We start from the raw sequence: 16855 nt of genomic DNA, 5'->3' as shown, positions 1-16855 counted from the left end.
ACAATCACACCCAGTAGGCTATCACAGAAACCGATACACGCAGGAGGCCGTCCGGCATGGAACTAGTATTTCTGCTGACCTCCACCCTTTCCACGCAGCAGTCAGTGCAGATACAGGCTGGCGCCTCCTTGGAATTGCAGATAATTACGGTAATTGCAGTGAGTAGTTTTCTGTGCTCCCTTAAGCGGTATCCGCATCCTGTTGTCTGTCGGGCACAATTACGGCCTGTGGATGCTTTACTTGTACGAGCATGGAGCTCTGACAGACACACCTCGGTCTGAAAAATAGAAATAAAACCTCTTAAAAGACGTGCAAAGATATAGTTTATTTTAAGTGACTAAGTTGTTTTTTTTAAAGTTCGATTTTTTTCCCGGGGGGTTGCTGATACATGTCGCGCGCGCGTGCACGTGTGTGCCGATTGTTAAAGGGCAATTGTGTCTGGGTGTGTGCGCGTGTGTGTCGTCTCGGTGGCGCCATGTGTCCTTTTGGATTGCTAATTTCTCTGAACGTCTGTCCGCTCCTCCCCGCAGCAGCAGTCTGGTAGCCGGAGGGGAAGCGGCTCAACCCGGCTGGCTGCCGGCGGGGTGTCGGTGCAGGTATAGCTGCTGCTGCACTTACACAACACTTGCTTCAGATATGAAACGTAGGCCTAACTCAATGGACCCCCGGGATGACTACATACATGGGCTCTGGTTTTAATTTACAATGCTATGAAACACGTCCGTGAAGTATCTTTAGCCTTCTAATCTGGAGAATGATCTGTATTTTGGGAAACTATGTTCTGCTGGTTTCATATCTCACAAATAAGGGTTGTAGCCTATTCAAAACATGTGTTCATTACACATATGTTAGGGCACATGTTAGAATGTCTACAAGTGAAATGTTCCAGTATTAAAACAATGAACTATTAGTAATCTCAATGTCCAAACTATGCAGCGATACAGTCCGGCCGCTGCCCCGACCAATGGAATCCAATAATGACATGTAACATGGTATTATGCAGGTGAAGGACGATGAATGAAGGGATTGGATTGACCCCGAGTCGTCAAGCCAGAGAGCGAGAGAGACAAAAATAAGACCGGAATGAGGATGAGCTGGCCTAGAAAAATAAAAGCATCAAGGGGGAAAAATTAACAATGAACTATTTGATTGTACAGAACAATTAACAGTAATGTTGAAAACGTTAAGGGGACAACAAGTCAAAAATAATAGCAATGCTATCAGCAGCTTATTATCCAGTCATTCGTCAGTCATTTCCCAAACAGATACTCGCTGAACATGTTTGCAGTTTTTATTTTTTTCAATGAAACATTGATACTGAATACTTACAGTTTTAATACATTTGTGATTTTATCATATGTTTTTCTACTTCAATTGCTGCTCCCTTTCATACTTTTGTTGTACTTTTTGTTGTTTGTTTTAAAATGCATTTTTCTTATTTAATGGTGCTACGCTACCGAAATAAACTTGACTTGTCTTATTTGGAAAAACCGATTAGTACCGGATACAATGTAACTACGCATTCTGACTGACTTCTCTCTCGCTGGTCTGACCAATCAGCGTGGAGGGGGCGGAGCTCGGACAAACCACAACTATTTCTGCTGCTAACTCTTGTGTGTCCGGAGTCTGCGTGCAGTCTTGTGGTACCTCGGAGTTGTCCCGTCTTTTTCACCGACTTTTCTCCGTCCAGGAATACAAAAAGTGATGCTTCACCGTGACCGGCTGCACACAGAGGCAGAGGACGACCAGCGGTGACAACTTTGTATCCCATTTCACTCTCTTCCCAGGAGTATATTTCCCTTCTTCTTTTTTGTACCCCCCCCCCCCCCCCCCCCTTCTTCTCTCGGCTTGAAGAAGAAGACGCTGTGTTTTTCGTTTTCCTCCTGTAACGTTGGACCGCTTTTAAGAAAGAAACACAAACTTTTCTGTCTCCATGCGGGAGAGGAAACACTTCGGAGTGGGTTTTGCTACTTTTTCGTTTGTTCCAGAAGGGATTGTGTGAGCGGTCGCGTTTCAGTGCGGGAATGACTCACTTTTCGCCGTAGCTCCATGTAAATCTTTTCTTTTTTGTTGTCGCCCAGCGGACTCTCTGCCGCTGCTACTGGATATACGAGGACGTGTTTTTTTTTTTTGCGCAGTACTTTGCTGTAAATGGAGCGCCAGTCCAGTTTCATTTCCATTTGGCTACAACTGGAGCTCTGCGCCATGGCTGTGCTTCTCACTAAAGGTACACACTGCGCTCTGCGGGACGGGTTCGGTTCGGTAGCGTCTCCTAAAACTCAGGCTCCACGACAGTTAACGTGATGACCGGGGCCGTGTTTACACCCCACTCACCGGGCCGGACTTTACTCTATCACGAGAGTTTTCTAAAAGCTAACCAACGTAGCATTTAGCCCAATAACTAAATATAACAGGAGTACACGCTAATGAGCGTTAGATCACCTCATTTGTATCAATTTAACTAAATGTGGTGTTTTAGTGTGTTTTGTTAACATAACACGTTCAATATTATATCCCTAGATCAAAACCGTTTAGTGCAATGACTTAAATTTACCAAAAGTAGACATATTTTGAAGAACAGTGCTTTATTATTCAAATTCTTTGAAGCAGTGCCATTAAATGGCAGCAGTACGGATAATACACTATCACCGTTTCACTTCGGCTGGTCTGGAAAACTCACGTTTAAAACTCATTCATAGAAGAGTGAGCAGAGGCTAAAAGGCTCTCAGTGCTCGGCCTGTTTCTCTCTCTCTCTCTCTCGCTCCCCCTCCTCTCAGCCCACAAAGGGGCCTCTCCTCTCTAATGAAATATTCTCCAAATGACCTGCCCGGGCCCTGCTGCTCCAATCATTCACAGAGAAAACACCGATCTGATGAATGTGCTCCTGCGTTCACAGAGAGGAACAGTTTACTTCCTGCAAACAATTAAATATAGCAGATGGAAAACTATTTTTTAATTATTGCTTTATTTATGGAGCCATTTCCAATACAGTTCCCCCACTTGTTATAATGCAACATAGTCACCGTCCCCAATGCAGACTATAGACGTCCCTCTGTATGTATTAAAGGTCTACACAGCAAGAGGTCATAATAGAAGTTCTCTAAATACATCTGAAGTCATGTTTTTGTTGTGTTGGGGCCTACACTTATGTTTGGAGACGTCTCCTCTGAAAAAAAAAAGAGAAGCCACGAGTGAAGTAATGAGTGAGCAGGCAGCCGTAATGATTAGGTTGCTGGAAGCTCTTTAGATGGGACCTCGGTGGACCTCGGTGCACCCCCCCCCCCCCCCCCCCCCCCCCCCCCCCCTCCTCAGGCAGTCATGACCACAAGTAAAGCTCTGCGTGCGAAGGGGGGGAGAGAGAGGAGACTCCGGCCCCCTCCTCCTCCCCTTCCTCTTTACAAGTTTCCATTTGGGTTGAAAGAAATTGACTTTGGCAAAACAAACCGCTAATTATAAGCTACACGGTTCCTGTTTTATAATACGGTCCAAAATAAAGGCGCCCATTTTGCTTGGAGAAGCTCTTAAAAGAAAGCATACTTGCTGAATTGATGCGAACGGTGAATATTCCCATGGGGTCTTTAAAGGTACCCGGCTGTTTTTATGGCAGGACATAGCATACCCTTTCAAAATAAAAGCAGAGCAGACCACAGGCTGCATTTGATAGGATTAAACTCCCCAAAACACCAGTAAAGCAGTTTTGTTGTTGTAGGATATGCTTTTATACAAACTGTACTAAAAGTTAGGAATATTAACACCGTGATGTTGGTGAACCCTAAAGCGACCTGACAAGCTGAAGTTCATGACATAAAGTATTGTTTTTAAAGCTGAACTTGTTTCCCTAACTCTGCCCTGTCTTGTGTCTCCAGGAGAAATACGGTGCTACTGCGACGCGCCGCACTGCGTGGCCACCGGCTACATGTGCAAGTCCGAGCTGAACGCCTGCTTCACCAAGGTCCTGGACCCGCTCAGCGGAAACTCCCCCCTCACCCACGGGTGTTTAGAGCCCGTCGCCAATGCGGCGGACATCTGCGGGAGAAGCTCCGGGGCCGCCGACGTCCTCGCCGGGGCCGCCGCGCTGGAGTGTTGCCACGACGACATGTGCAACTACAGAGGCCTGCACGACCTGGCGCACACCAGGGACTCGACAGGTACAGAAGACGCCACGCACCGCTGACGTTTGTTTTTGAAATCCTCTTTAGCTGTTTAAAAAAAGATTGCACTCTGCAGGGGGATTTTTACGATTCCTCCTCAGCAAATATTAAATATTTCGCTCTTTCCTGTTCCAGAAGCAATACGTTGAGCCGTAGGGTTCTTCAAACACTCTGCTGTTTATGGACATGCAGGCCACCCTTGCCCCCTCCTTCTTCTTCTTCTTCTTCTTCTTCTTCTTTCCCCCTCTACTTCCCAGCTTTACAGAACTTCAATTTTACTTTTAATGGGCTCCAGCTCTTCGCCTGGGAAACCAGGGGAGCAGCCAGTTTACCTTAAGCACTTGGAAAGAGATCAGATGTATTCGTTCTTTTTTTTATTAGTATGTGTGCTAGGAATGCGCCTCTCAGAATGAATATTCCCTGACAGCCCTTGCATGTTGGGCAGAAGAAATGAAAAGGTGCACAGAGAGACAGAGAGGGGACCGTCCTGTGGGATCGGTCTGTCGTGACCCCGACCGGAGCGCTCTGTGGTTTATTAGCTCAAATTAATTCCTGGCTCTGTCGGGACCGGGTGACTCATTTGCGGCCCTTTCTCACATCATCGCTCTCGTCTGCGTGTCTTATTTTCTCTCTCGGTGGTTATGCGAGCGTGCAGTTAAAACAGATCTTCTCTCCGTGTGTGTGCAGATCACAGCCGGTACCAGCCCGACGGCGGCAACAGGAACCTGGTGACCCGGGTCCAGGAGCTGGCCTCGGCCAAGGAGGTGTGGTTCCGGGCGGCGGTGATCGCCGTCCCGATCGCCGGCGGCCTCATCCTGGTGCTGCTGATCATGCTGGCGCTGCGGATGCTGCGCAGCGAGAACAAGCGGCTGCAGGACCAGCGGCAGCAGATGCTGTCGCGGCTCCACTACAGCTTCCACGGCCACCACACCAAGAAGGGCCACGTGGCCAAGCTGGACCTGGAGTGCATGGTGCCCGTCACGGGCCACGAGAACTGCTGCCTGACCTGCGACAAGATGAGGCAGGCCGACCTGGGCAACGACAAGATCCTGTCCCTGGTGCACTGGGGGATGTACAGCGGCCACGGCAAGCTGGAGTTTGTATGACTCCCGCCGAGAACTACGTGACTGTCCGGACCGCCTCTTCGTTGTCGGCTGCGGCTTTTTTTAAAAAAAGACATTCCCATGTTTTTGTTTTTCCCATTGGACTTTTGGGTTGCCGGTTCTTTTCAACCAGTGGCGGGAAAAAAATACGAGACTGATCTCATGCCGTGTTTTTTTTTTTTTTTTTTTTGCTAGAGGAGCACTTTACTTGAAAAAATGAAAGGCAGAGCAACGAGGAGCTGTATTTAAAAGTGGAGACGGGCAGAACTGAGGTGGAGCGAGAGCTCCGTCACTGCTCCGGAGGATCCTGGACTTTCACACTGAGCGCTGAAGGATTCCAAATCTGTCTTATTTGCACATTTGTAAAGAAAAACAACAACAAAACAAGTCATTGCTTAAAACACACATTTTACACTGACGCCAGGGTACAAAAAAAAGTGTTTGACTGTTGGTGCGCACACTCCTCCTGTGTACGTTTTCATGATTCAAGCTTATTGTAAAGATTTGAAAAATATATATATATTTTTGTCTGATGAAACTGACCGGTGTGCGTCTTGTTCTGGGTGAATGTCCAACATCTCTCTCTGTGATCAGACTATAAGCTTGACTGTGAGTGTGAAAGAAAAAAAACTTCCATTAAAATGACTTTTTATTTATTTCACGATTCATTCTTGTTTTTCACGTAACATTTAACGACGACGGAGGGGGAAAACATATTACTCTTCTGCTGCTGCTGCGGTCATAACAGTTTGGCACACAAAGTGTTACGTGTTGTTAAAATCAGGGATACAAAAGTGTGTGTGTTAGAACTGACAGTGCGGCCTTGTTTTACAGTAGAGCTGCTACATCTGTCAGTTGTTCTTGAACCCCCTCCAGAGGTCACGTTACCCCCCCCCCCCCCCCCGCCCTCGCTGGTTGGATTTATCCTGGAAGTAGTGGTGCTATTTATTTTGTCCTCCCAGAGTCTGCTTCCCTGGACGTCGGTGAGAAACACTGTCCCTCCTGTGTTAAAGAGTGTCAGCGAGGAGGGATTTAAATATTACTTGGCTCTCATTTTGAAACATATTCATCTTGTCAAAGAATCAACTTTCTTCATCAGCCTCAATCAGCCTTCGTCTTCTGTGCCATTGAGCTCCATTGGTGTCCTAAAACTATTAGTGACAATGCACAAACACATTTATTTTCACTCCATCCCACATACAGTCAGAAACACCAGTGTTAATCCGCAGTGGAAAATAGTCCCAGAGAAATGCACTATTTTCTTCCGTTTGAGAGGCGTTTGCTTAAAAACCGACGGCGCCCGGCTGTTTATTTGTGACGTACATCTCAAGTTCTCTTCCATGGTTGGTGAAATGATACAGAAGTGAAAAGGAGACGTCAGATGGACTGACGTATTGTTGGTTTTGTCCTTCTCTTGGGATTTGTTGACAATTGGATAAATTAAAGAACACCAGCCTGATCCTTTACCCAGTTCTGTGTTTAAAATGCTGGTTTAGACAAATCTCAGAGTGGTATCTGGCCATGCAGATAGTTAGATAGTTTTTTTTTTTTTGAGACATCGGCGCCACCTCTACGATGCTGGATTATCCACAGAAGCTGTCTTCACAGCGGGCTGCGTGTTTGGCAGAAAGTGGATTATCCAGAGTAAATAGCTACTTATTCAAGTGATCATTTCAGTGAACTGACCCTTTTATGCAAGGACTGTTGAAGGACTTACAGGAACCATTATGGGGGACGAGTTACTTTCTGGCTGAATTCTTGCTAAATGTGTGTATGCAACACGTGGAACGGCAAAAAGCTTGATTTTGGCGGGTTTGTTTGGGGTTTAACGGTTTCTGTCGCTCGTTTGTCAGGAGCCTTCTAATCTCTAGCCGAACGTCACACGGAGCTCAGGTGGAAAAGTTCACACCCGGAGCTACCGGTGGGTAAGACATCCTGTAAGTGGTCTGAAGTTGAGTCGGTGAAGTGTGTGTGCGTCTCTCTGTGCTGAGCGGTGACCCTCGTGTCTTTCCATTAGGACAGGAAAACACTATTAGCAGCTAACCACTTAGCAGCAGCTTGCATTAGCGAGGCTCGGCCCGCGCTCGGGGCCTCCCCCGGGACTATTACCCTTGTAATAACAACAATGTCCTCCGCCTGGCCTGCCTAATGTGACTGCTGTTTTCTTTAGCCTGATTCCACTTTTGCCGGCTCACCCCGTGGGTGTCGGGAGGCGACGTGGAAATCGCCGCACACGAGCCTAAAAAGAGTTAGTTTGGACCTCTGTGAGAGGAGAAGTCAGTTCTGTGTAAGACACAGGGGGGGAAACACTTATTTTTTTCCTTTGTGTGGCTGCTTTTGTGCTTCAGCATACACACACACACCACCTGGCCCACCACACACACACACACACACAGACATACACACCGACCGAAGTGTGCTGCTGTAGCCGGGCCTCCTCCCGTCCCGCAGACACCCAGCGGTCTTTGGCAACCTCTGGCCATTTTGCGCAGCACTAGGCGGTCAAGCTGTTTGCATTCACATGCAAATTTTAACGAGGCGGCTCACCGGCCTCCGTCAAAAGGGCCCCAATTTGTTTTGAAGCGACTTTAAGCCGACCCCCGCCACGGTTTGCCAGAGTTTCTTTGGTCTTGGAGTTGATTTCTCGCTGTACTTTTTTTTTTACCCGCCTTTACACATGGGTGACGTTCCTGCAGCACGGTTAAGGGACTCGAAGGGATTTCAATCTGCAAGGTGCTGCCTCTGCGCCCCCCCCCCCCCCACCCCTGCAACCCTCACAGGCCCGGGAAAAGGCCTCATACCCGCTGTGGTGGAACAATATATACGAAGTGTAAACACACGTGGAACCTGTTAACACCTGAGCGCATTAATGGATGCACACCTCCCAGGGTAGCAACAGGCCCGCATATGTTTTTCTTGGTTTCCTTCCCCTCCAAGTCCTCACCAGTTCCCTCTTAAAATATATAAATATGATGCAGCGCTGAAACAATGCATGGATCAGTCTACCGGCTAAAGCTTCTTCGCGGGACAGAAGCAGCCCTGGTTACTAAATCATACCACCGACACTTGAAGGCTGTTTACCGGTTCCCGACCACAAACAAATACAGACATTCTGGAAAATAAACACAACTTCCAGAAGACAAAAAAAAAAAAGGATTTTTAATTGACGAATCGGCATGACGGCCGAGACAAATCATCCTCTGTGGTGACAGACATCCGCTGGAATAAGACGCCATCTAAATATTTAGCCAATTCATTTCCTTCCACTGGATGAAGCTGCGGCTCCAGTGGATGTCCTCGTATACACCCCCCCCCCCCCCCCCCATCTAAACATTTACCCGTGTGTGTTGTTAACATTTAGATATAAATCTACCCCAGAAGAAAAATAGTAATGTTGGGAATGTTTACGGGACAGACGGGGCTTCTTAAAGCTTAATGTCACCTTGTGTAAATATCACAAATAACAAAAAAAGTTTTGAGAGTTTTCAGCAAAGTCCAGCAAGAAAGTGCAAACAGAGTGGCTCATTTGCACACACACACACACACACACACACACACACACACACACACACACACACACACACACACACACACACACACATAGAGAGAGCTTTTGGCCTCGGTGATGAGCCGTCACTGAACTGTCAGGTGCAGGTCTACGTTTTCTCAGGAGCTTCATGGATGACGTGGTGTCCTCCTTCTTGTGCAGCCAAGGCCTCTCAGTAGACCTCTATCCGTCAGCTGGGGGCCACGGGGGCCCCTGAAGGACAGATGGCATAACAATGTCAACCGCCCCTCTGGCTGCCCTGAGAGGCAGACGGTCCCTCCAACCACTCATCCACTCGTGGATGACATGAATAGGATCATGAACTGTAAGTGAGTGCTAGAATTTCCCACAAAAAAAACCCCCAATAAAGCAAAGTAGTATGAAATGATGCTAAGCTAGTTAGCCAGACACGCTAGAGTTTGCGCTTTACGTTGGAGCGAATGAACACAGATGGATTCATTTTCCTCACACTTCTAGGTGTATTGAGAGTAAACAGTTACTTTAGAGACAGGGCCCAACGAGTCACATTGTTAAAACAACTCCCACCGGCGGGTAAGACAACATGCTAACATGGGCTGAAACGCTTACGAAATGGCTGCAGATAGCTACAAACAGTGTCAAGGGATTCTTTTAGCCTCCTATGTCTACAACCGATGCAGTTGGTGATGTTAGCAGCTAGCGAGCTAATGTTAGCATGTTACTGTAGTTAGCTGAGGCACTTGCAAACATGATACTGCGTAGCTTTCTGATTTATCCATATTCCACTATAACGCAAGTTGCATACTGTGAAGTATGCCTGTGACTTGGTCTGTGCAGCTGCTTTCCTTGCAGGTGGGGGGGGGGGGGGGGGGGCGTGGCAGAGGGTTATCAGTAAAGTGGCAACACCTGGGCTCGTCAGCAACACAACCCTATGTGCCAGTGCTGTTGGAGCCCATTGCTGGTTCTCTTTTCTTCCTGAGACACACATTTTGGTTGTTGGTTGACATTATGGCTTGTCATGGTTTGGACACATCCAGAGCTGTCAGGTGAGTAACCAGCTTGCCAGGGGGCCTTACAGGGGTGGGGGTGGGAGGGGATGTCTACAAAAACAAACTTGCAATTACCGCTTGTCGCCGTAGGTGCTGCCAAAGAGAAAAAAACAGAGATTTTTATATATTTATTAAATATATATATTTATTATAAACCTGAATCTGTAACAGCAGGAAGGCCGCCCAGGGGCCTAGTGACCTCCCTAAACTCGCGTGCACGCTGAGGACCGATCACAGTGGTTCCTGTAAAGCCACTTGGCTTGGCAGCGGGCCAGCCTCCTCTACCTAACAGAGACGTGCGCCTTGAGCTGCTGACGCTAGCTGGCTGGCTCTGTTATGCGTGCTCATTGTGTGGTGTAGATCTCAGGGATTACCGGGCTGAAAGCAGAGACGTCTCTCTGACAACGGCTCTGAGCGAGCGAAGCCGAACCACTATCGGAGTTTGGGAAGTGGTCTAAGATAACATACGGTCGGCGGTCTAATTGAATACCGATACACAAAGTTATATTCCAGGATTTTAGCTGTATACCAACTCATACTGATTCTAAGCAGGTATGTAATGTGGAAAAGTGACACAATATTTTCTTTTGTGTTATTCTCCCACAATGCAATGCACAAAGAAAAGGGCAAACAAATGTATCGTTTTAGTTAGATACAAATGTAGCAAATCTCCCGTCGCTCCCCCTGATAAATGTGATTACAAGACTAACAGACTAAATATCGTGGGCCGACTGTGTATCCATACATATTGTACTACTCCCTCTTCATCTTGTGTTTATCCTGGCTGCGTCAAGTGAAAAAATAATGCCCGGGCGTGTGTTTTGACAGAGGAGACCCATCACTTCACGCCGCCAAAGGAGTCTGTGAGTGATAAAAGCAAGTGGAGAGCTAAAAATCCTCTCCGCCTGACAAAATGAATTTATCTGTGTGTTGTGCGTCTGACCACTCGCTAATAGACACGACGTCCACGTGTTCAAAATAAAAAATATGACATTCAGGAGCTGCCGTATTTTTTGGGGGATGTGTATATTAAATCGTATATTTGAATCGGTGAATTTAGAATGTGAAAAGTCGGGGACTGTTTGTGCATTTCGGTGGGAGATCACTGAGCAACAGACGCCGACATCAGCACCACCTCAGTCTATCCAGAACAGCCCCCCCCCCCCCCCCCCCCCCGGGGAACGACCGGATACTTGTTAGCCAGTGATCCAGCACATGAGGCCCTTAACCCGCCACCCCCCATAGCACAGAGACACTTAGGGGTCAGCGCCTCCCCCGTCACATCCTCATCTGCTTCCCCCCAAAACACACTCACATACGGGCATGTGCACACACCCGATTAGACCAGAGTCAGTGTCAAGGCCTGATTAGAGAAACTCCATTCTATTTTTTTAAGTCACTGCTGGCGAGAATGTAAACTGCTTTTGATGATTTTTTGTGTGAAAGTACAGATACACTGACGTGATGGACATTGGCCAAATTACTTTTACGGCAATTGGACATAAAACAACCCCAAAATTCTCTTCAACTTTTATTATTAACTTAATTGAATTGTCAATTTCAAGTCAGGTTTAATTAAACTATTCACCCTCATAACTCATAATCACTAGTTTAGTCATAATAGTGAGTTATAATACTTGAGATTGTCCCAACATCCAACCTTGCTTTTAAATCAATTTATAGTCTATACAATAGTTTATAATGAATGTATTTACTTTCTTTAATTACCTCTTTGTATTATAGTTTTCACGGTGGCGGGGTCCGCCGTTACGGCGCTGGATTAAAGGGATTCACAGGAAAGGATGCGTATTTATAATGTTCTTCCACATAACTCGTGGACTATTGTTGCATTTCCATACTAAAGAATTTCACTTGGATTGCATTTACCGTGAATGTCTAAAGTCTGCTCCTCGAGCTCGTCTACTGTACCGTCTAGAATATTCTGGCACAGGTGGTCAATATCTTCAGCAGTGTTTAGATATTGCTGGACTGCCTTAACAGAATATTTATTACTGAGCAAAGAGCCTTGTCGCTCCAGACAGTTTCCCTGGTCCATCAGTTGCTCCCAGGCCTCTCGGTGCTCTTCCGAGTCTGCGTCCTGTTTGGAAACCGGAGCGTGCAGAGATAAACAGCAGTGCCTCTGCTTATCTGGCCTTTTTATGTCTTTTGTGCAGCTACCTAAAGGGTCAAACTGGCATCCAGAGAGAAACCGGTCTGGCAGGACACGTTGTTTCTTTACTCTGTGGTGCTCCGGCTGTTTATTTCTCGGCAGGTTTGGTGCGACCGGTGGTTTTTAGTGTTAAGTGACCTCATCCTAACCTCAGTGTTTGAGGCTCTCAGCGGGGCAACCGCTCCGAGTGCCGATCTAAATACGAGGATCTGACCGCGCACCCGTCACACCCCAAACATTTTAAAAGAAGATCCGTAGACCTAACATGGGCGCCACACTAGCTGGATGACTTCGCAATAAAATGAAAAGTCGGTAAATATATAAAAAACTGCTCTTAACTTTTTACCTCTTCGGACAAAAGGGGGAAGTTCCGAGCATAAATATGTCGAGACGTGGGCTCGTCTCCGGGGGATCGCCTTTGAAGAGGTCAAGCAAAACAAACAGGGGGCTTCCCCTGTCCTCGCTGAGCTAAGGATCAGGAGGTTCCCTGTAGCTAGCAGAGCCTCAAAGACATTCTATTAGAGAATAAATACAGTATTCAGCGCTTTTAGAATGAGTCTGTTCTCGTCGTGTTGGAGTACGAGGGGAGAACAACGGGCCTTTCCTCGGCTCCCCTGCCCCGGCCTCTGCCATTCATCATCAGGTGGAAAGACTGTTTACTGCCGGGGTCAAGGTCCCAGGCACATGTTTACGGTCCCTCTCAGATGAGCCATTGTTGTTAAAGATCACCCCGTGCACGAAAACCGGCCACACCGAAGATCATATCTAACAGGGGGGCCCCCCCCTTCTGCCCCCGGGGTCCAAACGAAGCACATCTTTTAAAACCACATTCATAAGATCGAGCCACAAAAGGACCTTTGAAACCCATTTGGAGTTTCAGGATAAGACATCCGTCACGCTTTGTTATCTATGTCCTCCACGTTGATGTCATTTTATCTGTCCTTTGATTTGCCCTGAGACATGCTGAATTAAACATAACATTAGATCTTCGAGGCCACTTCTTATAATTCCATAACCTGCGAGCTGGAAGCCAGAGCTCTGGCTTTCATTTGCTCTCTGCTTTTTTGTTTTTGTCAGTGTGGGAGGTTATGTGACCGCTCTAACCTTTTTTAACATCCCCCCCCCTCTCAAAAGATCTTTGTGATAATCCTCTCCTTCCACCCCTTTGGTCCTCTGACTCCACTCCCCTGTGGGGCGTACAGGAAAATGCTTTTACTGCGTTTCCTACGTCACTCTCCTCTCCTTTCAAGCCCGGCAACGCCACACTGTGCCTAGCCCAGCCCAGCTCAGACCAGCCCAGCTCAGGAGCGTCCTGTGTGGTGGAGCCCGTGGTGGCGTCCCTCATCTGTGGAGCATTAAGAGTGAGAAGTAGATTACGGCTGTCTCCCCCACTGGACACTGGGCAGACCTCTGCAGTCTGCAGTCACAGTCAGAAAGGGGGTGGAAGTAACAAACTAACTCTTTTGACTGAGGAGATACTAATTGTGTGCTTTACATTTTGGAATATTATTACAAAAGCATTACTTGTCTACATCTTGTTATAAAATACACATTTTGTACCCTCTCTGGTGGGTTTGCACCAAACATTTTCAGATGGACATTTAGCAGAAAATGCTAATTTATGTTAAAAGCTCCATGATGGAGACTTGGACAACATTAGCAAAAAAAAAAAAAGATTGTTCAGAATTTGTCATGCTTGCTGGTTAGCTTTTTCACTGTGTTTCCAGTCTTTGTGCTACGCTAAGCTATGCGTTTGCTAATTGTAGCTTCATATTGAAAATATGATAATCTTCTCATCCAACTCTTGACAAATGTTTCTGCCAAATGTGCATTGAAAGAATTCCTATCTAAAGTGTAACGGACACTAATATGTTGCTTTAGCAGTCTGGGTTTGCCAAATCAAGTGGGTATTTTCCCAAGTTACATTGTCATTTTAGTTCAAATTTCTTTCTTTTGTGTGTGTATTGTATTAGGATAGACTAAGAAAAGCCCAAGCCTATACTTTAAGCCTATTTTTTAACCCTGTAATTTTACCTCCGCTGAGGTGACTTGTCAGTAGTGTCCCAGTACTTCAGCAGGGTATCTGGTACTCTTCCTAGCCGCGCGCAGGGGGAGTCGTGACAGAGGGTGGGGGGGCGGGATGTGGGCACGGGGATGCTAGTGGTGTGGGGAGGGTTAGTGTGGCAGTCTGGGACAGACAGGCATAATTTAGACCAGAGGTGGAACCTGAGAGCCACGCAGTCTGACAGGAAGCACTGGCTTAACTCCTGTCCCATTGAGATGACAGGAGGCCCGGCCTGGCCTGGTACGGGCTGGCTTTGATGGGACCTGGGCTAGCTTTAGCAGAGACAACTGGACTGTTTGTCCTTTCATATATATTAATGTGTTTATATATAATGTATTCCAGCATTTAAAAAAAAAAATTGTTGTTGAGCAGGCCGGTCTCATCCAGCATTCGCAGCAAAACCTACGTAAAAGTAATGTGCCGTAATTTGTAGCTATCCCATAATTATTCCGTGTGCTATCCGCGTAGTCGAACAAGGAAGTATACATTTGAACCCAAACAACGCTCTTTTCCGAAACCTAACTAAATAGTTTTCTTGCCTAAAACTAACCAAGTAGTTTCCTGTGAAGATGGAAGTTTATTTTGAAAATACCGTATGCATAAACTTCTTGTTCATGCAAGTTGTGTGAGGATACGTTGTGTTAAATGATAGATATCTTAACATTTGTAAGGAAAATTAAAAAATGTTTTTATTTAACACAAAAACGATGAGTTGTGGTTTAAGGGGGAGCTAAGTGCTTTATCTGTCTCCTTGCTAAGCAGTCATCTAGAATGTGCCCCATCTGACAAAATGAATAATCAAACCCACATCCTGTTTGGTATCAGTCCCTGCCTCTCTGTGCCACACTGAGGGATTGACACCATCAGTATCCGCTTTATTTTGCCGGGTACGAGCACACATACCAGGAATTTGACTCTCAATCTACACAGAAATAGAAATACAGCTGAAAACAAGGACACCAAGCTGAACAAGAGAACACATAAACATGTAGCTGTTATTTACAGGGGAAAGAAGATGAACATATATATATAAAATATATATATATATATATATATATATATATATATATATATATATATATATATATATATATATATATATATATATATATATATAAAAAACACACACGCGAGGCAGGCTTATAGACATTTTATAGATCGCTGATGTCCTCGTTAATAAGTCCATAAACTGACTAACAGACTGATGCCGTGTTAGAGCCTCTGTCTTGGCACAGTGGAAAAAAAACAAACATGAGGCCCATTTAACTGTCTCTGCTTTTAATATGGTGTTTGCCAGCAGAATCTGCCCCTATTAAAAATAAAACGCTGCATTTAAAAGTCGAGCCGAGTCAAGCAGCCTCAGAGACACAGGAGTCATGTGACGTCAGGTTTGTGAATACAGCAGGAGTCTCATAGATCATGATGTGTTTCCTAAGTGTGTATGAAAGAGCGTCAATGCGGCGCTCCTTTGGGTTTCAACAGGTGAGTCTCAGTTATTTCATCAGAGTACCGTATTTTATGAATCATCAAATATACAATAAGGTTAAAACATACAAAAGCATGTGTAAAAAGCACATATATAAACACATGAAAATGTCCAAACATCAGCTCAGGTCAGAAGAATTTACCTCCCAAACTTCCAGTCCCTTTGTTGTACTTGCGTAACGTCAGAATAGTGAGTAGTGTGTGTGTGTGTTTTCTATAGCAGTTTGGACACTTAGTCATTCACAGAGTAGGTCTGCTGTGTATGTGTGTGTGTGGGTGAGAGAGACACAGTGTGCCCCGTCCAGTGGATTAGTGTGTGTGTGTGTGCGTGTGTGTGAGAGAAATATCCGCTGTTGGCAAGACTTTTCCGTTCTCACAGCAGCGTCCAGGAATTTTTCATCGTCCGTTTCCCTGTTTTCGTGACCAAGGCCGTGTGATGTCATCTCCATGAATTTCAAACACTATGTTGGCTATTCCTCTGATTTCCCCCTCTGGTGCTTTTTGCATTTAACTATCCTGTAAAGAAAAGAAAAATCCATATTCGCTGCATTCAAAAGGATTATGTCGCTAATACGGCCTGGTCTTTTGTTTACATCTTTTGTTTTGTGTCCAATTATGTGGCAGCTGCAGCGATCCAGCTTCACCACAGGGGTCGTTAAAAGTTTCATCTAATCTCATCAGAATTTTGTGAAGAGCACATTGTCGCAGGAGGTAAAGAATGTGTGTTAGTTTGGCAGCAGCAGGACGGCGGAAACCGCACTCCGCTGCGCTGTTTGCCGCTGCTGTAGTGTCCTTGAGCAAAACCCACGTCAACCAGTGTGCGTGTTTGTGCAGGCAAATGGCAAAGCGTGGTGGTGGTGGTGGTGGGGAAACCATGAGCGAGCTGAGTGGCACATGGCAACAGCTTTTTTAAAAAAAACTGCGAACAGGAACCAGATGCTGTGCTAACAGGCAGGCTTCCCCTCCTCTCTGCGCTGCTGAGGAGAGTGGCGCTGTTTGCTCCGACCACAGACCCAAACACGGTGACTTTGCACATGACATCTCCTCGGTGAGCATCGTCGTCAGTGAAACGGGGGGATTAAGAGATTAAATAGCACCAGGTCGGCTGTGACGGGGCGAGGAAAAATTGCCCTGTTGCATTCGTTCCCAGTGTAAGCGGCAAATCAGCAAATGGCCAAAAATGAAATTCACGACCACAGGTCTGGATCGATTTCCACATTTCCCCTCAGTTCCCATGGCCTCGCTGCAGTGAGCTCTCTCGAGCGGTGAAGCAGTCTGCACAATGAGGAGAGCTGTCGTGTGGTCC

The 16855-nt window shown here is 46.3% G+C and overlaps 1 protein-coding gene across 1 annotated transcript; it reads left to right on the top strand.

Annotated features, from left to right (window-relative positions):
• The first annotated feature begins 1652 nt into the window (after positions 1 to 1652).
• Positions 1653 to 5891, top strand: bambia (BMP and activin membrane-bound inhibitor homolog a). The gene is made up of 3 exons (XM_079181095.1): positions 1653 to 2227; positions 3867 to 4148; positions 4839 to 5891. Exons 1-3 carry the CDS (start codon positions 2152 to 2154, stop codon positions 5255 to 5257), a joined length of 777 nt encoding a protein of 258 aa, XP_079037221.1. The 5' UTR covers positions 1653 to 2151; the 3' UTR covers positions 5258 to 5891.
• Positions 5892 to 16855: the final 10964 nt, after the last annotated feature.

This window comes from Pholis gunnellus (assembly GCF_910591455.1).
Source record: "Pholis gunnellus genome assembly, chromosome: 20".
NCBI classification, from domain to species: domain Eukaryota; kingdom Metazoa; phylum Chordata; class Actinopteri; order Perciformes; family Pholidae; genus Pholis; species Pholis gunnellus.
The sequence above is the reverse complement of the archived record's forward strand: the minus strand, read 5'-3'. Positions and strand labels throughout refer to the sequence as shown.